Below are 25,376 nucleotides of genomic sequence, written 5' to 3' on the forward strand. Positions count from 1 at the left end.
TTATCCCTTCCCTTGTCAGTCATGTTTGCACACACGACCTACCAAATCAATGGATTAAGGCATGGGCCTTATTTTGCAAGCAGATTTCAAGATTGGAGGATGATACAAAGAAAGAACAACAACATGATGGAGCCACACAAGGAGATGAATAAGTGATATGAATGGTTGAGAGCATAGAATGCTTTCAAGACAGAGATAGGCTTCTTACTTCAGCCTTGCAAAGAACTTCCCTCCTGAGAAGTCAGTACTACCCTAAGCATGTGAAAGGTTGAGGTTTGCTGGTTAAAGACATAAAGACTATCAAGGGTGCAAGTTCTTGTTCTAGTTCAAGATGTCATTTATCTCAATCACAGAGTATCTTGTAGCTGCATGAAGATTTCGAAAACAGAGGATGATGTAGTTAGAGTCATGTCTTTAGACACATAGAATAGTTTCAATTGTGTATTTATAATTTTGTTTTGACAAGTTTACTTGTAAAAAAAGACAATTTTGTAATTGCAAGTTTATCACTTGCACTTTTGTAATTACAAGTAAGCTTATTACAAGTCAATTTAGAATAGGATTTGTAATTTTGAATAAGTCTTAGTTAGTAGTTGGAATAAGTCATGGTAGTTGAGAGAATTTCTCAAGTTAGTTGGGATCCTCCCACCTTTTTCTCGAGGCTCCTCTCCTATAAATACTTGAGGGGATCTATTGTAATTTTTATCTTTTGGCAATGCAACAAGACTCTGCCAGTTTGTATGTACACTCTAAGATGTTGAGCTTAGTTGTAAATCAGATTGCAGTCATTTAAAAAAGGCAAATTGCTTTCAAACTTTGTGTTGATTCAAGGTGTTATGTGATGACATTTTCTGGAGATTGATTGTGAGTTTTGAGGTGTTATACATGAGGGATTCAAGCTCAATCTTGTAGACTTTGAGCTGCTTATTGCTTTTGGAATTTTAGATTGGTTTTCAGACTTGGTCTTGTAGACTTTGAGCTGCTTATTGCTTTTGCAATTTTAGATTGGTTTTTAGACTTGGTCTTGCAGACTTTGAGCTGCTTATCATATTTGAAGCTAATGTGGAAAGTTCAAGTGGGAAGATAGCTTGTAGACTTTGTGTTGCTTCTATTTTTAAGACTTGTGCATGTAAGGTGAAGTGCATCATGTAGTTAGACTTTGAGCTGCTACATATTGTGCTTAGTTAGCAGAAAATCATCTCAAAGGTTGATAGTCATAGGACAGTAGAAGTGTTGAAGACTTTGTGCTTTCATTTCTGTTTTCCTGTCCTGAGGAAGTGACGAAGGTCTTTGTGCTTTAATGAAAACTTTGCTTCCCTTTATGTCCCAAAAAACCTAGAAAAAAAAGTCTCATTTCTGTATTTGCTGTTATTTATTTCCAATTGCTATTACTTTTTTGTGAAGAGAAAAGGGTATAGTTTTTCTTGAAAGAAGAAAAAAGACTGCTGTTTCACCCATATTAGATTAGTTTAGTTTGTAGATAGGGGGAGCCTTCCCTAAATTAGGAGAGTATCATACTCACACATTGTGGTTGAAATCACAATTTTGCACATCCCCCAGGTGTACAAATTTTTCAACCAACACATTTCACCTTCATCAAGCGTTGCATTTCATTTTATTTCCTTTACAAAAGTTAGCCCAACTCACATTCACCATAAATCGCCATTTTTGATAAATATAAGACTCATAAAATAATATTGGTGAAATTGTACTTTGGTGTCTCAATATGAAGGTGGAATATTTCGCCAAATAGACTTAGGAGATAAATAATATTTCCGTTCTCTAAGTCATACAAGATCATAGCAGAGTCACCTTATTTAAATTGCCAATAATGTAAAGTGAGCGCTCAACAATGACTTATAAATAATAATATAACTTAGGCAATCTTACTTAGGAAATTGTCCAACTTGCCTTAAGTTATAATTTAATTAAAAACACCATGGCAACCCCTTTCACAACACAAATTATGCCTAGGCCATGGGGAATAATAAAGTATTAAAAAGATACTTTTGCTTCCAAAAACTGAATACTGCCAAAATGAGTAAGGCCAAGGCACTGAATTGCATTGCAAAAAATAGTCATCTGAGTTCGAACACAGGATCCTGCCAAAAATAACACTGTCGGACATAGTCACTGAGCTAAGCTGTAGAACCCCTGCCAAAAATAGCATTGCTAAAAATAGTACTTACTATAAATAGCATACTGCTAAAAATAGTAAGTGTGTCAAAAGTCATTTTCATCACATTTTGAGCAGTAGTCATGACTTCCTAAAAATAGTAAGTCCGAAAATCATCTCTGAAGAATTTGCATGTCAAACCACATTGGAGCTCTCAAAAAACCCAGAAAAACCCTATAACGCAAACAGTGGTTAGCCTGTCGCAATTTACTAAAAATAGTAATTCAGGAATCTTCTCTGATTGGAATGCATGTCATACCATCCTGAAGCTCACGAAAAACCCAGAAAGAATCTAGAGAGCAAACTGTAGAACTCCTGCAAACACCTCTCTGAAAACTTTCCTGAAGATAGAAACCCTAATTTAGTCTTTGGTTAGCCAATGGGTTTCCAAAATAGGCTTAGACTCCATCCATCAATCGAGAACTGAGAAGGGGACATTACAGGCACTAAGCTTGAGATGCTGCTAAAGAACAAGCTTAGTGCCACATCTATTAGTATTTAGTGATACAAACATAGTGACCAATTATCTTATAAAAAGCGTTGAGCTATGTTGAGTCCACAGCTTTAAATTAGTTCTCTCCATCTTGGGATTTGTTTGTTTAGGGTCTATGCTCACAAAAAACTTCGAATTGTTGAGGAGCTTTGGGATGGTTTCATCCAAGAGGAAACTATAGTAGAAACTACTTCAATAGAGTGGAATAGAGTTAGATTCTAGCCCGAGTCTGGGAACTATGTCCCTAACTGTATAGACATTCAAACTTGGGATTCAAACCAAACAGACACTGTTTTTGCTTCTTGTGATGGTCGGTATTCTTCTTGTGCTTTGAGAGAATGCTAATGTGTATAGGAATCTACAAATGTGTTATTGTATTGGCTGCTTAAAGGGCGTCGGGAGGACAATTGTATGTTGTACCTACCCAAATTGAGAGGATAGAATGCAATCATTTATTGCATCTTGTTCTTCCATAATGTAGGAGAACAATCATGACTATAGGAGTGAAAGGTAGAGAGGGGAAATATGCAACTAGTAGAGCAAGAGGCGGATTGTATCTGTAGCTGAGGTCTTGGATGAATGGAGCAAGGGGCAGATTGCATCCATTTCAATTGCATTTTCACTGAACATGCCAGTAGGTATTTGCCAGTATTGATTAGTTGGGTGTTTCTTTCTTCGGAGGGTTTCCAGGATAAATATGGTGTTTTATTCTCGTGTTCATCTCTTATTAGCTGTCATTTAATTTATGATTAAGCAGCATAGTATGTATAATTCTTGTTTACTGATTTATACAATTTGTGTGGTTGAGAGGTTAGGGATCATGATGATTCAAATGAAACTTCTCTTAAACATGATAACCCCTTTGAAGAAACTCTAAGACCCTGACGTTCCACCAATCCTGATGCATTGAATCAAATCTCCCTTAATTATGTTGATCTTTACACAAAACGTCTAACTGAAATTGTGCTTGTCTGAGTATCCTGAAAATATTATAACTATCCTTGTCTTTGCAAACTTGGTGACACCAAATTACTGTAACAACCCCCTTCGATGAAAACAAGCTATTGACCTTGAAACACTTTATATGAAGAGTAGATTAAACAAGAATTTCTTATTGCTGTTTTTGTTATGAACAAACATCATGAGGACTGTTACAACACTCGAGACTTCAATATTATCATTGTTGCACACTGACATCCATTTGCAAGCTCGCTGAAACAATGATTGAGTTATAGACAATCTTGGAAAGATAAATCAACCAAGGGTTTAATTGCCAATCCAAAAACCCTAGGCACCGTTAATGACAATAGATTGAAATTTAGTGACTTTTGATGAAATTGATTGAGGACTTAGTGAAAGCTAAATGTGCTGTTTAAAGTTTAAACAATGTAGTCTGATGCCGATGAAAGAATGGTAGGTGAGGGTCTATTTATGCATCAAAATCACTGATATTTTTGCCCTTGGTCACCCAAACACATAACTTGCTTTCGCTATTTGAAAAGCTGATTTGCTTTGAAGTGGATTTTTCAAAATCCATAAATAGGTGATCTGCCCTTGAAAATGTTTGCCTCTAAACACTGGTTGAGCTCTTTTTATACATAACTTAGTCAGCTCTTCAACAAGTTGGCTATTTCGTTGACTGTGCAACTATAACAGGGACATTTTTTTATCATTTTTTCTTCAAGAATCTTATTTTTTTGATTCTAGGAATGTAATTGTTCATATAGCTGCATTTGTTTTAGGTTTCAAATTGAGGAATCTATACAATGGTGCATGTTAGATTGTGTCCTTCAAATTTTGATAAACCCTAAGTGTTCACCTCCAATCTTCTATAGTGTGTGACAGATTCTAGGCTTAAAAGATCAACTGAAATTGTGGTAGGGCTTGCAACTGGTCATTTGAATGCAACATTCTTTCTTGAAAATAATCATCTTTCCATATTATAACTTATGGTATGCACCTAGCAGTGAGACTGCAAATTTTCGATTTTAAACTGTGCTTTTTTATACAGTAGGGTGTGTGCTAGATCACTGTATCACTTTCTCTGGTTTCAAAGTTCATTTTCATGGTCAAATGTGTGCACCCAGCTACTGATCTACATATTTTTTAATGCCACACCTGTTTCTTCATTGTCATTCACATGCTATTCTATAGAGTTGCAAGTTTTTCTACTTAAACCTACAAAATTTACAGCTCTCTTCTATTTATGGTGCACTCTTGTATGTAGGGCTGTAAACATTGATGCATGAAAACTTGTCTGGTTCCTTGTTATCCTGTGGTGTGCCTGCAATTTCCTCAACCTTAAATTTGTTTGTTGCCTAAAGATGTGCATGCCTGCAACAAAGCTGCAATTTGACCTCCATTCATTGTCATGAAGAATGCACCTAAAGGCTTTATCCTTTTACTCTGCAAAGACACGGACAAGAGAAGACAAAAAAACACAAGACAAACAAAAGCAAGCTATGAAGCATACTCATGCTTTGACAAAAAGATGAATATTTTGTTTGAAACTTGAAAGAAAAATTACATATTGATACAACAATTGGCTCTATTTGGGCACCATAGCATATACTTGTGGCATGGGAGAGCTTAAGGATCTTTGCTTTTTAGTTTTTAGTAGACCAGTATATATTGGTTGGATAGTGTTAGCCTATTCTTAAAACAGCTAAAAGAAGATCATTCTAAGGCATCTAAATGGTAAAACACAACATCTCATGCCAAAAAGGGGAAGAACAATACTAATAACAAAAATATCATAAATTGGGAAACATAAAAGAACTTTTTGTTTCTAGGTTGAGAAAAGTAAGAACCTTTCCTTGTAAGCTGCTAATCCAAACATGGTAGAATGTGGCTTTGCGAATGGCATGGAAACTATGTTGTGAACAAAGACTTGGGAAAAAAAAATTCGGGTTCATGAAGAGAAAATCCTGGTAAGAATTCATCAATGCTTTGTGTTTTAGGATAGTTTTCTATTTCTAAATTTGATCCACATCTGTTGGAGATACTCTGTTTCTTTTGAATATACCTTGCAAAATCCTGCCGCTGTAGCACATATTTAGGAATGATAACAACCTCATATTCTAGCTCTCTTTCATATGTCTTATCCTCTTCGCATTTTACTTCAGCACACTCTACCATAAGCTAAGATCATTGATGGTTTCTGACTTCCAATATTGATGCCTTCCATTGATCATAACTGGATGTTTCATCTTTTGCTCACCTATGTGTTGAAACAACTGAGTCTTGGGTTGAAGAAAGATCTCAATCTCTTGTATTTGACTGTTCAAGTTCATAGTTCGTGTTGGCTGCGAACCTTGTGTATGTGACACTTTTTCGGTTTCATCATTACAATCTGCTTAAGAATTCATCAAAGGAAGAATTCAATTAAATTGATTATCTTTCACTGTGCAGCTGCTGTATTTTGGCACAAGAGTGGGAGTGGAAACATGATCCTCTAATATTTGTGTTTTCTCTTCATCCTCCAAGAATGCTTAATATATTGGCGTAAGATTAATTGTATCTGATAGCTCTTCTTTTTTCTCCACTAGCAATCCTTATTTTTCTGTGGTAACCCTATCTGACACTGCTGAATGTTCAATACTTGCCTCTTCTTTGATATACATAGGAGCTATTCAAGATGAGGATGAGCCAAACTTCCAGAAAAGGTCCACTGTGTCCTCCAATGCAGACCAACTCTCTAGGTGTTGTAGGAAACTGTCAAGGTCTGGCAATGAATCCTCCATATCTACCTCTGATCTGATGAATGCCTCTAGAACTTTGTTCTGCTAAAGAAGTTTTTGTTCTCCGTCCAACAGTGGTCCTTCACTGACATCTAATAGGTGTTTCCCTAAGAGATAATATTAGAACCTTAAACACATATTAGAATTAGAAATCATACAATTAAATTTCCATGGCGGCCTCATTTTGCTGAATGTAATGCTGTAGCAGAAAAATAGTCATGTTGTAATGCATGTGCCATGAACCTTATTGGTTCAAGTATTTGGAAATCCATGTGGAACCTGTAGGATTTTCTGCTTTATTTTCATCTCTTGTTGAGTTACGTCCTTGATCTATGCTCTTTTCTATCTTTAGTTTACTTATGACACCTTGTTTTCAGTGAGATGTTAATACTAGAAACCCTTAGATTCTGAAATTATTACACTCCAATTTCTTTGTCATCTAATGATACTTTCATTATATTTTTCTAAAATTAGTGATTTATTGCAATATCATTTGTTAATGTGAGATCATTTGTTAGGTTGTGCATATTGCAGGTACCAAGGGAAAAGGATCAACAAGTGCATTTATTGGTAGCATTTTACGTGAAGGTGGCTATTCTGTTGGTCTTTATACAAGGTGCATATGCTTGTTTATAACTCTCTTTGTTGGTTTTCTCCCTTTTCGCTTGAAATATACAATTTTAATTAAGGGTGAGTTTTTTAAGTTACCACCAATTGGAACACCAATTTGGTGTAATAGACCTACCTTGTGGAAACCCACATGAGGATTTGAATGTTTGAAAGACACCACAAGTGATTACTTTCTTGGTATGAAATTAAAGTCCATCTGTAAAAGGCTAGAAATTTTTATATTCATCCATGCTTATAACACAATTGATATGGTTAAATTTATTCATAATTGATGCATTTTCCTAAAATTCTGAGTCTTGAGTGAATTCCCTTTTAGTGTATGGTAGGGGGAAGTGGGGTGTATTACTTCACCTCAAACCCTTTAGCTTTTGGTAATAAGCCTGGTCCACTAATGCTACTTCTCTGTCGGTAAGGTGATTGGGTACTATTTGACCTATTATTGTCATATTTAGGCCAACGCTGGGAATTATTTGCCTGAGATAGGTTTCCCTTTCCTAAAAGCAAATGCTGGGAGAAATGACTGGAAGGATGTACTTAATTCACATCGTCAGTGATCTTTTTGTTAATTGCACAGTAAGTTTGGAGTTGCCCTTGACTATAGTTATTATTTATAACACCATGCATTGCCAGCTAGCAAGACTCTGGGCATGCTAGGGGCTATTCCAATGCACTCAAAAAAATTAGGAACGTCCTGACCAAGAAACAATGGCTTTATAAGTTGATGCTTGACATTCGTGGCTTTAAGAACTTAAGAACTGCTTCTGTTAATAATCATGCAATACGTTTAAGTATTCCAAACCTTGGCTGAATTCATATTTGTGGATATCTATTGATATTGCTACTACAATTATGCATTTTTGGGAATGTCTGAGCAATATATCATCATTTTATTGGTTTCCTAGGCACTATTTTTAAATGCTTTTTCATCTTTCTCTTCGATTTTAATTTTTTTGTACATTTTCCCTTTAAATGAAGATTCTAAATATGGTTAACTTTTTTTAACCGATGTATAATTTCCGTCTTCATTTCATAGTTGTTGGTCATCTATGAATGGTAATATTATTTCATTTTGCCTGTGTCATCCTATAACTATTGTGATCACCCTTGATAAATATTTTTGTGTTGGGCCTTGAAATTAGTTTTCTAATCTTCTGACCTTGACATGAATTTTAGATGTCCCTGCAGAAAGCAACACTCTACCATTGTTTAAAATCTAAAATGCTTAAATTGGTGGAGGTCGTGGGCAGTAAGCCTGTTAGTCCTTGCTCTGAAACACATATTTTGATGAAGTATTGCTATCTTGTTTGGATTGATTATCATGTGAACAAGGAACTGTATGAACAAGATGTCCAAAGAAATAAATAAAAATAGTATTAATTCTGTCATTGCTTCAAAAGTGCTGTGAAATAAATATTTATGATGGATGTAACTGCAGTCCGCATCTTAAAACAATTCGAGAACGCATAGTCAGTGGAAGAAAGGCTGAAATCATATCAGTGGAGAACCTTCAAAATCTCTTTCAAGATGTTCAGGACATTCTGAACAAGGCATTACAAACGGAACACTTATCTCTGACTCATTTTGAGGTATGGTCAGTTAATTACAATATTCCTTCTTTTACCAGATTGTATCAAATGTTTAGAGGCAGGTACTTTTCCTGGTTCAGTGTATTGCATTATATTCTACTATCATGCAGTTCTCATTATCCTGTAGCTCTATTCTAGTGCTTAATCCATTGTTAATTACACATTTCCAGGTGCATAACGAAGTTTGGTGTGCTACAAAATTTTGGTGTTTCTCTTTTTTATTCATCTATCAGATTGAGTATAGGCATATCTGCTGCTGTTTCTGTTTATTTTATTCTTGCCTGTTTTGTCTGTTTGCTTGTATCTTTTTTGTCTGACATTTTTTTATTGGTTTGCACTTACAGCAATAGGTGATGTGGGGGATAGTTGGAGTCTCAATCATTTAACATGAATCTGAAGCAAATCAAACAGTTTCTCCTCTCCTTTCTTTTCTTATCCATGTTTTTTCTAAGTTGTACCAGCAATTCAATAAATAGGAATTGTGCATTGTTTTTCTTTTGATCGATTACACGTTTTAATTTTTATTAGTGGAGAGTCTGTGGGGTGATGAGGTGTATCTGATGAGGACTGAATAGTGTTCAAGCTTAAATGCTTATATATCAATTAAGTGATGTTTGAGAGATAAAATATCTAAGCTTCATGAGTAGCAGGGACTAGTTGTCTACTTGGGTAAGATTATGCTACTTAAACATACAGAGTAAACAGAAATGTAACTATAGAACATAGAATATCAGAACATAGAAATACCAAGTACGATATAACTTCAGAAGGATAGAGCATTTATTCCAATATGCAATGTGTACATGTCAATGATAACAGGTCCCTGACACACACACAATGAGTACATATATCATAGTCTGTGGTTGGTTAATATTGCCAACCATTAGGAACGGTCAAGTGACAACTACTCGTTGGGAACAATAAACACAATTACATGACATAGATTTCTTTAGTAAACAGCCAACTAACTTCTACACATTTTATACCTTCAGCTAGCTAATATTTATTTGTAAACAAAACTTGGCACATTCTGTCAACTACATTAGCCTCCCAAAAAGAAAGTTGTCTTCCAGATGATTGAAGCAAAAATGGGGCTACTTACAACAAAGCTATTGAGAAGGAGGATGAGAGGACATCCTTGGACAAGTGGAGGACTCTGGGATCAAGGTGGCTTCTAAAGTGGAGAGCTACTGGCGAAGGCGCTACACCTGCTCTGTGCAAATCCTTAAGTCGCGCTCAGCCATGAGTTTGCATTCCCTTGACTCCTTAACCGTGTGGACTACCTCCATCAGGTCACTCTTTGTTTGCTCCAACTCCTGGGTTGCGACCTGATGCTATTACTCCTCAGCCAATTGCCTTCCCTGTGTTACCAACTAGCTATTTCTCTCTGCCAATTCTACCTTCTGCTGCTCCAGTCTACTCTTCTGCTCAATCAATTGAGCCTCTTGTTCGACCAAGGTGGCTTTTGGAGCTATGCGATGCTCACGTTCTGTAATGTTGAGCTAGGTCCACCGGGCGAGCTATTCTTGGAATTTGCTAATACGGGTTGACAACTCACTCCTAGTACCCTCTTCCTATTGGAGTGTAGTCTCCCTAGCCACACTAGCTTCCTCGAGAGAAGTCGTCACCCTTGGCATTTTGTAGAAGACGTCCCTGAAGCATGCCTCCATGTTGTGAAGTGCAATGAGCACCTCCCATGCCTGCACACCTTGGTGGGTGCCATGTTGCCATCATGGAAGGTGTCTCCATAGTGGGCCATCCTTGAGATACGAAACATTGAAAAAACCCCCTCGTGTAATCCACTTGCATGAATGTAATAATCTTTTCAGCCTCAATGACCACTAAGGGAGCAAGACCAATATCCAACTAGTGAGATAGATCTACAACTTAATGCGTGATCAAGGCTATGTCCTCCAACTTTGCCAAGTATCTCCATACCATGCTGATGCAGAGGTGGGAGTAACATCAATCAGCATACAAGATACACTTAAATAAATTCAAGGTGCATTCCAATTACACCACTTGGATACATTGCTTCTTTGGTCTATCTCACACATGTCATCTAAAATTCAGCAAGGAAATACAATATTGGCCTGATCATGGCCTCTCACTATGGATTTTGATGGCATACAATTCATCATTACATCAAACAACTCAACAATGTATTATTTTGTTAAACCCTCATGACAATATTTACTATGAAAAGACACAAAAACATCCATATCTTTCCCAAATGATCAAATAACCCAAATTCCTTTGTAGGAGCCTTGTGCAGCAATGTAAAGAAGACTCTCACCAAGTTTGAGCCCTTTGGGATGATGCAATACAAAGATATAGTTTTCTTAATGCTTGCTGGAAACCCTAGTTTTATCATAGACCTGCTCTCACCAAAAATGTCATAACTCATTCAAAACTTAATAAAATTGGATCAGATAAAAAAGAAATGAAACTAGACTCATTTTTCCACCTTTTCCCTTTGGTTTCAGACCGTTATTATACCATACGTTTCTTCCAGACTATTACAGAAAAATCGGTCATTTGGAACAACTTGTACCAAAAATGATAACTTTTACAAATCCCAATGAAAATTGATGAGACCAATTTCAAATGGAAGTAGATTCACATAAATAACTTCTCCAACCAGTTTAAGATCATTACATGAAATATACAATTCATACAAGCCAAGAGAACATTCTGCAACATGAGAAAAATTCAGAAATATTGCACAAAAATAAGGGTTTCTTCTTTGTATTTTATCTCCAACCTTCTCTAACCTTCAACAACCATAGAATTCGAGTTGGAGGCCATATTTATGCCTTTTCCAACCAAAAATCATCAATTACAACTAACTTTTAAATTTGACCCTTCACCTTCCACATACAACCAAAAATGTAAAGTTGCATGACAATATTTGATAAACATGACAACTTTTTACAATATTTGCTGTATAGCCCACAAATGACCTCTTAAGACTCAAACTCAATACAAATAAGTTCAAAATGGTCTAAAAGACCTTATTACATTATCAAAACACAATAGGAAAGCAAAATTTGCAAAATTGCCTCATGGAGGCATAAAGTCCATCAGGTGCTCCTGCACCACATGCCAAGTACGTCATGGGGGTCTGGTCTAGAAATCTCTATATGCATTGCCTGAGTCTCATTATCATTGGATGAGCCATCCAAATCCTCACCTTTTGGAGTGTTAGCTTTTTCAGGTTAAGAAGTAGTAGCACCCTTTTTAACCCACTCTTGGGGCTCCCTTGGTTGATTAGCCATGGTCTCAGCCAATGGCTCTATTGTGGGGATTGCCTCTCTTGTTGGCATACCATGCTTTACTTCCCCTACAAGTGCCTATTGTTCTACTCCCTTGCTTCAATTGCCAAGTGCCCTACTCACCCTTCAAGTGCCAGCTCTTCTACTTCCCTTGCTTCAACTGCCAATTGCTTTGCTTCCCATACTTCAATTGCCAGGGATTCCAAGATCTTGTCCAAGAGACTTGGTGGTGGTGGTGGTGGAACGATAGGTGACACTTTGAACTTGTTTAGCCAATTGTCAATCCCCGTTGCCCCAACTCCCCTCGTCAAAATTTGGTGGTGTCGCTTTGACGACAACTGCCAAGGGTGTGGCAATTGGTGCCACTTTGGTGACAATGATTGTTGTGCCACGATTGGAACTACTTTTTCATTAGCAAGAGTGTGGTGGATGAGAGTATGGTCGGCGAGAGTGTGGTCGGTGAGAGTATGATACTCACGATGGCAGTCTTTGCTACAGGTGTTGGTCGTATTGGTATTGAGTAAGCCTAGGCAGTGGCATCGTCAGTAGATGATGATATTGGAATAGCCTATAACACTTATGGAAGCCATCAAGAGTATCAAGTGCCTCCCACCTCGTAACTCCCAAATCAGCTCAATAGAATATGGTTGGCCACCCTAGATCCAATTGGTCAACTGGTTGTAATCTCCCCCATTTGTTCGAAGGTACCTTTGTATGGATAGCATCTAGAAATAACCTAATGGTGTGTTGGGTCATATATAAGGTTTTGTGCCCTAAACAAACAAATTGATGGATTCTCTTGGATAGCTGTCTCGCCCAGTTATAAACATTATCCACACTAGTAAGTTGGGTCATGAAGTCTATCATCCAGAAGGCAAGATCAAAGGCATGGCTAGCACCCATCGGTTTGCACTTGAGGAGGTCGAGTAAACACTTCCACTTTGTTGTAGCAAGAATTTTTTTTTTGAGTCCTCTGTTCCCCCTTGAGCCCCAGATGCCATCATGCTCCTCCTGCATTGGGTCCTTTTCAGACACTCGCTCCTCTTTGTGCTATGGGCTGACCTTTGTGGGTTTCCCCACGTATCTCCCCATGGAGGGTATGCCAAACACTCTAGTAAAGTTGGAGGGCTTGGATGAAATAGTGACTTGGCAACCTCTGTAATTGATGGTGGATTCTTACCTTACCCTATTATATTGCACTAACCTGGCATGCAGGTATGGCTCAAACTCCTTTGAATTGAAGAATGAGAGTTGGATAGCTTTATCCACTTGTGCATGGTGGAATACAAGCTTCAATGGATGGCTATCATTTGCATTCTGCCACCAACTCTTGGACTCACTCCCCGTGAAGTTTTCCCAAGTGAGGGAATCGGCTGTAATGGTGTCATCACCTCTAGGCTTTCATCCTGTAATGTGGGGTTGAGAGTTTCTCTTCCCCTTGCTACTGCTTGCCATCACCGAGACTTGTGCTCTCAATAAATGGCCCCTTATGAATGCTTGCCATCGCTGAGACTTGTGCTCTCAATAAATGGCCCCTTATGAATGCATGCACTTTATAATACTTTCTCAATTCGTTATAATAACTGCTTTGCTAAAGGTGAATTTGCCAAACAATCCACCAGTGGGTTGGCTGTACACTCCTATTATCCGAGTGCTTTATTATTGGTTTTTGTGCTAGTGAAATTACAAAGCGTACTAGGTATACTACTTCAGGTCGTACGGAAAAATCAGAATTGCATGGAGGCCATATGGCGTACGATGCAGTTGGAACTATTTGTGAATGTTGTACGACATATGGTGCAGTAGGAATCGACTGTGAATGTTGTATGATAAAGTGCGTAGACCCTACGTTCTAAAGAACCATTGTATGAGAGTAGCAACCACTAGGTGCCATATGACAGTATTAATCGTATGGGAGGGTGTTGTGACCATTTCACACATCGCCCCATTGCAAATGGGGACCCCTGCTTTTTGCTTTTTAGGGTTTGTTTTCTAGGTCTTTTAGGGTTTTGTCAGTTAGCCTTTGCATTTTGAGTGTCGCCAAGGGGATCACCTGGATAGCAGGTCCTGCTTGAGTGATGTCCTGATCCTGAAATTTGGCTAAGTCTGAAAGTCCTGATCCTGAAATTTGGCTAAGTCTGGAAATGTCCTGATTCTGAAATTTGGCTAAGTTTGGAAATGTCCTGATTCTGAAATTTGACTAAGTCTGAAAACTGAAAAACCTCCAAAAACTAGATTTTGCAATATAACTCCTGGAGGTCTGAAACCACTCTCAAACATCCTGAAAGTATATATGGAATATAACTTAAAGTATAAGAGTCTTTCTTCTTTCTTATACTTAAATGTTATATTCCATAAAATTATCCTGATAGAGAGTTCAAAAAGTCAAATTTTGCTCCTGACCCTCAGAGAGGGCCCACAGCGAAAAATCGCTCCTGACCCTCAGAGAGGGTCCACAGCGAGATTTTGATTTCCTTCGTTTTGCAATGAAAAGAGACCAAGTTTTGATCATGAAAGCGAAATGAATGACTTTCTCCACCCACCTGAAGAAGTTTTGGCTAGAAATGATGAAGGACCTTGTTGAAAATAGAAAAATCGCTCTTGACCCTCAGAGAGGGCCCACAGTGAGAAATCTTATAAGGGTCATTGCTAGCCTTATTTTGTCGACTTAAGATGTCAAAGGTATGGTGAAGGATAGAATGAACATAATGAGGTATCCAGACTTGATCAAAGATGATAAATTGAAGGAGTTTTGCCCAGGAAAGGTAAAATCGCTCCTGACCCTCAGAGAGGGCCCACAGCGATTTTCTTTGTGTGCACATTTTTGGACCTTTCTTGGACATGAATTTTTATTCATAGCAAAGAACAAGATGACATCTCCCTTGGCAAAGTGATTTTTAGATGAAAAGTGAAACATTTTGGTCCAGGTAGCAAAAGTCGCTCCTGACCCTCAGAGAGGGTCCATAGCGAGATTTTCAAATATGCATTATTCTTGCAAGATCAAAGTGATTTTATGATTGGAAGGGATGAAGGAAATCATGTTCTATCCGTTGAATATAATTTGGACGATCAACACAAGAAGAAATCAACCCAAAATGAAAAAATCGCTCCTGACCCTCACTGAAGGCCCACAGCGAAAAATCGCTCCGGACCCTCAGAGAGGGCCCATAGCGAGAAACCTAAAATGGGATTTTTTCATCCAAGTTTGAGGAAAGCTAAGGTTAGGCATGGGTTTGAAACGATGTTTGAAAAGCCTTGAAGTGAAAAGAAATCGTTGAGAATCAAAATTTTGAAGGCAATTACAAAAATCGCTACAGACCCTCAGAGAGGACCCATAGCGATTTTCCAATTTTCTCTCCTTGGTTTGAAGAATTGAGATAAAATATTGCTTGAACAAGAGGAGAACGTGATGTGTTATGCCTTGGAGGTGATTTGAAGATTAAAAGATAAAGGAATTTGCCTAAAACCCAAAAGTCGCTCCTGACCCTCACTGAAGGCCCACAACAAGATTTTCAAAAAAGGCATGTTTTCTTCAAAATGGTGCTAAGGCAAGGTTAGGACAAGGAGAAAAGACCTCCAAGAACAGGATGAATATTATTTTGCCTTCGAAACTTGATGATGTTGGTCAGAAAATGAAAAGTCGCTCCTGACCCTCAGTGAAGGCCCACAGCGAAAAATCGCTCCGGACCCTCAGAGAGGGCCCATAGCGATATTGTTGAAAATCCTCATTTTACCTTGCAACAACAAAGCGAATTTGGTTGGAGTGGATTAAGGGAAGGCATTGCCAAATGATGAATGAAGTTTTAATGAAAAATGATGAAGAATCAAGCCTAAATTGCAAAAATCGCTCCTGACCCTCAGAGAGGGCCCACAGCGAGAAACTTCAAAATCACACCTTTTCTCCAAAATTGGATTGAGCTAAGTTTGCAATTCAGTGAAAGGACCTAGTTGAAATGTCTTGAAGAGATTTTGGAGGTGGAAAAGTGCTAAATTTGAGCAAAAAATGAAAAATCGCTCCTGACCCTCAGTGAAGGTCCAGGGCGAAATTGACAATTCCACCTATTTTCCTCATGAAAAATGTCAAATTTGAAGTGCAATGCATCAATTGGATATCGATTTCCCCTCCAGGAGATTTTCACGTCAAAATGTGAAATATTCAAGGCTAAAATTCAAAAATCGCTCCTGACCCTTAGAGAGGGTCCAGGGCAAAATCCTCATGAAATCTCATTAAGCCTTGTTTTAAAAATTAATATTTTCCAAATTGCATTTGATCGCCAAAATTGCTAAATTAAGAAGCATTTGGAAAATTAAAATTGAATTGGCATTAAATAAAAGACATTTTGGCATTTAATAAATTAATTTTAAGCCTTAAAAAATCGAACTTCTATCTTGGAGGCATTTAAAATTAATCTTTATTAAATTAAAATTAAATATAAAGCGCTCAAGGCCTTATTTTCATTTATTTTGCCAAGTCAGCCCCCCTTTTTTGGAATTTTATTTATTTTTTAACCTCTTTTTGCCAAGTCGGCCTAGAGGGAGCAAAGGGGTGAGCGCTCTATATATTGGAGGTGTTTTTTTACAATTCAAATCATTCAATCATTGCTTCAAGTGCGAATTTGGAAAGCTAATTGAAGGTGCGAAATCTGGTTTGCTTGGAGCGATTTTCTTTCAAGTGTTGGAGGCTAGAAGGAAGTGGAGTTGATTCTTTTGAAGGCTAAAGGAGGCGCAATTCGTTCAAGAGAAGGCTTTAATCTACACTTTGCCTAGCGAAATTCATCTATTTTTTCATCATTTCTTAGAGTTTATACTCAAGAGGAGGTATGGCAAAATCATCTTGACACCCTTGTTTAAGGTTTGATTTTTGGACATTTGTTTTGGAAAAATCTAAGTATTACATGGTTAATTAGGAAATGATAACTCAAGATCTATCATGAAGTTTCCTAATTAAAATCTTAAATCTTCCTTTTAAGTTTAATTTCTAGACTTAAAGATATATTACTAATTTTGAAATGTTGTGTAGGTATCAAGATGGCGACTCCAAAGCCCGGAGGATCTACAAGTCGGCAGGTTCTCATCAAAGAAGATCCGGTCTAGGACAAAGATGATCTCCTCCAGTCTAGCATTGACAAGGACGGCCTTCTTCGGTCAAGCATCATCAGGAATGACTTCTTCCAATCCAACATTCCAAGGCGAGGTACATCAATCATCCTGCACATCAAAGACACAAGAAGTCAGAACAAGGATTCGTTGAAGAAGTAGATAGTTTCAGAAGAGTTAATTAAAGTTAGCTTCTCAGCACATCAAATTGGCATCAACCAAGTGTCAGACGAGTTGGCATCCCAGTCATCACTCCTCCAGTCGGATTGGTCCACCTCAGCATGTCTAGATTCAATGTACCTAACTCATGGGAGGTGGCACAAACTTCTATGTACCTACCCCAGCGATCTATTGGTCGAATTTTCCAGAGAAGACACGTGTCCTTAAAATGTAATTTTATCATTGGTCAAGCATTAAATGTTATGTAATGGTTGTAACAAACCCTAATTAGGGTTTTCATTGTTGAATCTTGGCCATTGATCTCAAATTGATCTTAGCCATTGAATTGTATTAAGGGCACTATATAAGCCCCGACTCTTCATTTTGTAAAGGCAGTTAGATAGGATAGAAGATAGATAGAGAGTAGTTAGAAGGTGAATAGTTAGCTGATAGAATAGCAATTTGAGTAGAATAGGAGGACAAGGCAAGAAATTGTTGCCATTGATTGTAAACAAACCCCATTTTCATTGAAGTAATGGTGAAGTGTGTCGTTTCTTGCAATATGCATGGTTTCTTGTTGAATCTTCAATTCTAGATGGTAGATGATTAGATCGAATGAAGGAAATTGTTGAATGCACTTGTGTGGAATCCGTTTAATCCATACCACTAGCCTCTTGTTGATGGTAAGTGCGCCTTGCGTGGTCAATTGGAATGAAATGAGCTTAATCATAAGTCATTACACGTCTATTGTTTCATGCATTTTCTTGAATGGTGATCATTGTCAGATGGTGTACGATTTAAACATATTGGAAGCATCCCTTAGAAGATCGCACTGAGTTGGTGTTGAATTGTTCAGCCTGATGGTGAGACCCAGCCCAGTAGGAATCCACCTAGTCATTCATCCATCTTCTCGCATTCTAGGTAGTAGAGTAGACTCCCTGAACCTTGTATCTTTTGCCATTTATTTGTCTTCCAGTTAGTTAGTAGGACTTGTGATTCCAGCAAATCAGACGTTCAGGTCATTGAGTGTAAGTCCCCTTGTGATTCCAGCAAATCACATTATACCACAGAGAGCTTATCCACACGTAGAGATCCTACAACAAAGAACCTTGAAGTCATCCCGATTGATCCTTTTCGCGACATCTTCAGCATTACCCTTGGGTATTTTATTCTGTGTTCGCATGTGCATAAAAAACACGTCAACAGAGGGGTAGGGAGTTGTCGTATGGTGAGGGCTTGGAAATGCCATACAGTAAAATTTCTTTAATGGAGATGTCATGCAATGTGCCATACTTCTTGAGGATGAACTTGCCAAAGTCTTTAAATGCCGTACTAATATTGTTGAATGGGTCGTACAATGTGAAGCTTCGCCAAATGTTATTGAACCCTTCTTGCCAAGGATGAATTATAATGCTTTTGCCACACATAAAAGACATAGTATTTCCAAAAATAAAAATGACAATGCGGCCGAGAGTGTGGAATATAAAGCAGAGAGAGTACCTTCACTTATTTAGTTTTTTTTAATATTCCACTTTAATTTTCCCATTTTTTTCCCTTTACACTTTACCTTAGCCCTTTTAATATTTGCTTTTCTTGACACTTCAATAATAATTTTTCCAACCACACTAATAGTCTTTATTTTTGGCATTTTCATTTTTTTAAATGAAAATTTTCTTTTTCCATCATTTGCCAATTTTCATTTTCTTAAATTTCGATTTTTTCAATCTTATCACACTAGAATTTTTTTCTTCCCTTCCATTCCTCAATTTTTAATTTTTGCAAAATTCCTCTTTTTTCCTTTTCTTTTATTTTTTGCTTCTTGTTCTTTTCACTGTCTTCATCATTGATCATACTCTTTGTTCCCCTAAACCCATATGATGGTCTAACTTTCACCTTAGAGGTGTACCTCCACCAACAAGTGTAGAGTGGCCTCTTATAACAATTATCTTTGCAACAAGTGCTCACATATTCCAAATCAAAGTTTTTTAGCAAGTAGAGGAGCGGGTCCCATACCTTTGTAGCTTCCATTGACATATCGCCCCTTGTACTATTGGTACCATGTTGCCTCTTCGCCATTAATCGCTGGTTGCCTTGCTGTATTTGGTATGACCTGCCAAAGTGAGTTTGATGTTGGTAGTGGCAAACGTTCTATGTTATTTTCGTGACAGTGGTTGATGATGTCTTCATTATATTTATCTTGCTCACTAATGAACCAGTCGTTTGCCTTTATGATTGCTTTTAAACAAGGTCTATACTTTTCCCAATAGTTATCAAGATCGATCTCTTCTTTTGGTTGTCCTTAGATTCTGCATCTTGTGTGGCTTGATCCTTCTTCCTCCTTTTCTTGGCTTCTTCATCTACATCGTATACCAGATATCCTGTAGCGCGCACCTTCATAAGGTGCGTTCAGCCTCGAGTAGCCATACATTCTTCTTCATAACGTGGGTATGCCAAAAAAAGCATTTGTGAGATGTTTGTGAATTCATGGCACAACAATGCCCTTGACATGCTTCCTTACTTGCCTCTCCTCTACTAGTTTCTTGTCTCCTATGTCTCAGTCATCTTTTGGCACAAACCAATGTTCTATTATCATTGGGTCTTCCTCTAATGCCTCCCCTTCATATTGTCCATTCTCCTTTGGTTGCATATCCAAACATATTGATTTTCATGATAGATCTTCTTCTCTCTTGGTAAACTTTGAGCTTTGATTTCTTGATGGTGTCTCGTATGGGTGTATCGTCCAAAGTTGCTAGCTTGATTGCTCCATTCTTGCCGACCTCCTTGATTTTATAAGGTGCCATGCATTTATATATAAACTTTCTAGGATTAATCTTGTTACAACCGTTATATTTCAAAACTAATTGCCTTGGATGGAAGTTCTTTTTATGAAGATGTTTGTTGTGCTAGAACTTCCATTGCCGCTGCATGGTTTTGGTAGCCCATTGTGCCATCACCCTTCGTTTGTCTAACTTGTTTAGGGTGAAGAGGCATTCCTTTAGGCTCTTGGTGTCACCAAGATGGTTCTTGATAGCAATTCTCATGCTAGGAACCAAATACTCGGTGGGAACCACTGCTTCTAGCTTGTACATGAGCTGGAATAGTGTGTGCCCCATCATCACTTTGTACATTGTACAGTAGGCCCCACTTGCCAGTTTCCTCCTCTCGATTGGTGGCATCTCTCTCAAGAAATTAGAGGTGGATAGGTACTTTTTGATGCTTTCATACTATGGTGATAGTGCTACAAATTGGAATAAATGAGCATCTGGAAAGTCATCGTTCATACTAACAGGTGGCTCTCTCGATGTGATTCTTGACAACTGGTCAGCAATGACGTGCCTTTTTCTTGGCCGTACAATGATTGTGAATGTAAACTCTTGTAGCAAGAGCAACCATTTGCTTACCTCTCCTTGAATGATTGGCTTGTTCACTAGGTACATGAGGGCTTGGTTTCACTAACAAATAATGATGGAACTTCTGCAAAGAGTGCACCATTTCCAATGCCTCTCTTTTAGGAGACTATAGTTCCTCTTTGCCTTTGAGAGCAACTGATTGGTGAATAATGCCGAATGATTCAGCCCTTGTAATCCCACTTGTGCAAGTGTAGGTCCAATGGCATAATTTGAGGCATCTATGTGCACATGGAACTCCTTGTTCTAGTCCGGGTATTTCAAGATAGCTGCGTTGACCAATCTTGTCTTGAGTTCATCGAAAGTCTTTTCTTGCTCATTCGCCCATGTGAGTGGTTGTCCCTTCCTTGTTAGCATATCTAGCAGATAAGAAATCTAGGCGAAGCTTTTGATGAATCTTCTATAGAAGCTGATGTGCCAAAGGAAGGATTTTACCCTTGTGACATTCTCAGATGCCTCCATTTGCCCAATGACCTTTACCTTGTTTGGAAGAATATCATTTGAAAGCTATTGGGCCCCTACCCCCACCTGAGCTACACTTATAGCCCTAGCTCTAGTTATAGTGAGGGGCACTTCAATATCCTCCCTATGAACACCCCACTACTATAAGTTGTTTGGAGAATGAAGATCACCTTAATTAACAACACACCAGATTCTATACGTAACATGGGGAGTGCACCACCTCCTAGGAGTAGGGCCCAAGAGAAGAAGGATGTTTGAATGGGCCCCCTACTATTCTAGGTTTGGAAGCTGGGGGGCTGCCATAAGCTAGAATACGGCCGCCCTTCTTGAACCCCCCCACCCAATAAAAGAAGTGCACTAAACTGCCAATACTCGACAACCACCCCCGTGACATTCTTGGATGCCTCTATTTGCATGATGACCTTTACCTTGTTTGGATTGGTCTTGAGTCTTGCCTTGGGGTACCATGAACCTGCACTTCTTTGGGTTCAACGCCAACTGTGCTCTCCTACACCTCTCCATGCATTCTTTGAGTGCTTTCAAGTGAATGTCCTAGTCATTATATATTGACCAATCATCCAAGAAGGCTTTGAAATTCCCCACAAACATCTTCTCAAAGATATGTAGAATGATTTGTTGGAGTGTTGCTGGGGCGTTGCATAAGCCAAATGGCATCCAGTTTTACGCGTATACTCCATCCTCCACTATAAAGGTAGTCTTTATTTCGTCCTCTTCAACAATACTTATCTAGTTGTACTTGGAAAATCCATCCATAAACGAGTACATCTCATGGCCAACAAATTCTTCTAGGATAGTGTTGATGAACAGGTTCAGGAATGAGTCCTTGGTAGTTATGACATTCAAACACCTGAAGTACACATATTTTGATTTGATTTGCCTCCTTCAAGGAAATTTGCCTCCTTTAGGGAAATTACATTTGGTGAGGTCCATTCACTTGTCTCCATCTTAAAGATTATGCCTGCCTCCAAAATTTTCTTTATCTCTTCTTGCAACTTGGCAGGATAATTTTTGTTCATCTTGTACGACCTCTTCCTCACTGATTGTGCTCCAGTATTTTCTTTATGAGGTCCATTCACTTGTCTCCATCTTAAAGATTATGCCTGCCTCCAAAATTTTCTTTATCTCTTCTTGCAACTTGGCAGGATAATTTTTGTTCATCTTGTACGACCTCTTCCTCACTGATTGTGCTCCAGTATAAGGGGAATTCTGTGTATGCACAACTTTTTGTGGTATGCCTTTCAAGTCTCCATACTGCATGAAGAAATTAAATGCAGCTGCCTTCAGTATTGGGTTCCAGTCATTGCTAGTGAGAATTTTTTTTTGGATTATCTTTGTCACCCAAGTTTACATTCATCATCTTTGGCCCTTCGTATTTTATTTCATGTCTCATTGAAAATTGTGAGCCGACATGTCATCGAATTTTGCAATTCCCTCTTTATATTCTGTGTGCTTGGGTGGAAATGTCTCACTTGTTGATGCTTTGTTCTCTTCCTCGTCCAGCTCTATGACTTGCAACATGTTGCACTCAAGGTGGAATACTTTGTAGTCCTCCATCTGCCAGTGAATAGGCCTTTGAGAGAACTTGTCTCAAAACAGTTCTCAAGATCAAGCAGTCTATTGTTCGGTTATATTCTCCCTTCGTCCGTCTCTTGTTCTCCCCCTTTTGATTTTGAAGCGAAGGATGCCAACTCTTCACTGACTGCTTGGTTCTTGAGATCAATTACAAACTTCCTTCCATTGCTCTCAATGGACAATGTGTTCCTCTTCTAGTTATGATCTGCTTTGGCTGCCACTGACCATCCTTTGTTGAGCAATGCGCTGTACGCCATCTTTTGTGACAAAATAGTTCAACAGAAATTGTTGCATGCCAATTGTCACTGTTTGTGCCATCATTACTTAAATCAATTACAAACTTCCATCCATTGCTCTCAATGGACAATGTGTTCCTCTTCTAGTTATGATCTGCTTTGGCAGCCACCAACCATCCTTTGTCGATCAACGCATTGTATGCCTTCTTTTGTGACAAAATAGTTCAATAGAAATTGTTGCATGCCAATCGTCACTGTTTGTGCCATCATCGTACCTAGAGATGCTGTGCTGATTGACACCTATTAAATGGAATGTCGGTGGCCACAAAGTTGGCCTTCCAAGACACTTCCTTGTCTCCTCTCATAGTATGCTCACTCTTGATCCCCTACCCATGATTGTGTTCGTAAGTTTCCTTCCCATGATCTCCATATCCACGATGGCTGGCCGCTCACTGATGTTCACCGTCAATTGCATGGGATTAGTTTTTGGAGAAGATGGTCAACTTCGTCGTTCACTTTCGGGTTATCTTGGATGGTGCTCCCAGGAACCTTGCTGGAGAGCCTCTCTTCAAACGTATGAGTTGACGGATACTTACCACAAGCACACCAAGTCTTGCTTCAATTCGTCTTTTGTTGTGTACTCTTTCTCTTTAGTTTCAATTACTTCAAGTTCTTCTATCGGTCAGCTCATTACATTGCCATACTGCCTATCTGTGAATTATATTTTCCAGATTCATATTGGCAATGGTGCCAAATTTTTAGTTTAGTAAGATTATGCTACTTAACATACATTGTAAACGAAAATGTAACTACGAGAACATAGAAATATGTAATGTCCCCTACTAGATATAGACCTGTTTAACAATAATTAATGTTTATATTAATACATACATGATATATGACTTCATTTAACTAGGAGACGATTACTATACTGTACTTTTAATAATAGTTCCTACTTAATGTGTCTACGAATCCAGTTATTATCTCAATGCTACAATATGATTATAATAAAAAATTTCTAAAGTACATAAATTAAGATTTGAGACTTACCTTATGTGAGATGGGTGGTTCTTGTAAGGATAACCTGCAACCAAAAAGGATAGGCAAACACCTACATACATGTTCAATCAACATCAGTCCTAATCCATTTTAACGCAAGTAGACATAAGTTGGTAGATGAGACATGAGAGGGTTTGCACGGGTCCGTTGTCTACCAAGCCCAAGGAATGGTTGCTTCTCACCTCCTTGCTAGACTCGGCAGCCCATGTTGCTTGCCCTTCAAGTCCATTACCTATACACACTTCACCTTGTGAGTTTGGCATAGAGAGTGCAATCTGGTTCCTTGACTCCCAAGGTCCTTATGACCACTGGTGAGCCCCTCGTCACCACTGTATTGTACCTCTATCTTTCTCCCCACAAGATGCAGTAACGGATTGCATACATTTCATATGGAATGAAAATAAATAAACAATGCTACTGTATTTGCAAACAGCTTCAGTCTGATATTTATTGGCAATTGGTATTAAATACTTAGTTATATGAGACTAATTCATACATATGCGGATCTAATGGTGATACCAAACCAAATATTATTTATTTCTGAGTTTATGATGCTGCGAACTTACATCAAAATATTATGTTATTTAGCAAATATGATCAGTGGAATTAATCAGATATGTGTCTGTTAAACCTCTGCCATTAAAGTCTGATACATACCTTATCCTTTCTGTAGTAATTTCTGCAGGGCTGGATTAATTGCGTCTCACTGTTCAGTGTTGACTTTCGATACCCTGAATGCAGACCCTTTATTCCTGATTTGACTATTTCTCTGTGCTATTGATGCCGATGCAATTGGCTGAAATCTCTCTTTCATAAATGATGTATTCTGTTTATTTTTCCTTCTGTCTGGTAATCCAACCTTGTGAACCCCCAACCCTATTTAAGGTGGGTGAAGAGTCAAATAAAAGAGTGATGACTTCCCAAAGGGACGTGTGATTCCCAATGGAGGTGATCCTTATTCATGAGCAGCCATTGTGTGTTAACTAATCCGTCCATCTTATTTATGTGGATTGGTAATAATAATGTTATGTAATACATATTGAAAACAAATCGATGATCTTATTAGATAAGTTTACTGAGATATAATAATGTATTAATTCTAACAAGTCAATTAATGAATTATTAATTTATCATATTATTAGAGCAAGATATACATATATTATATTATAATAAAATCAAATACAAGGTTCAGGTATGGCTCATGACAGCCCACCCGTCCTAAGTTTGCTTGTCCTCAAGCAACTTAAGGTTGGGATGGTTAAAAATTTCCTCTCCTTCCCATGTAGCATCTTCTTCTGGTAACCCTTTCCATTTAACCAGGAATTCTGAAATAGTTTCATTCCTCAACCTTCTTTCTTGCATATTTAGGATAGATTCAGGTTCTAAGATTAAATTACCTTCATCATCGAGGGGAGGTAACGCTAAATAGGGAGTGATGTGCCGTCCAAGAACTGCTTTCAGTT

General features: G+C 38.2%; 1 protein-coding gene across 3 annotated transcripts in view; it reads left to right on the top strand.

The window, feature by feature from the left end:
* The window catches only part of LOC131050084 (dihydrofolate synthetase), a 106,917-nt gene that overhangs the window by 14,247 nt on the left and 67,294 nt on the right, over positions 1-25,376 (top strand). For all 3 annotated transcript variants that reach the window (XM_057984218.2, XM_057984220.2, XM_057984219.2), the window contains 2 exons: positions 6,928-7,025; positions 8,475-8,625. In XM_057984218.2, coding sequence (XP_057840201.2) covers positions 6,928-7,025; positions 8,475-8,625 — 249 coding nt within the window. The remainder of the gene's footprint in view (positions 1-6,927; positions 7,026-8,474; positions 8,626-25,376) is intronic.

This window comes from Cryptomeria japonica, chromosome 8, assembly GCF_030272615.1.
Source record: "Cryptomeria japonica chromosome 8, Sugi_1.0, whole genome shotgun sequence".
NCBI lineage: Eukaryota > Viridiplantae > Streptophyta > Pinopsida > Cupressales > Cupressaceae > Cryptomeria > Cryptomeria japonica.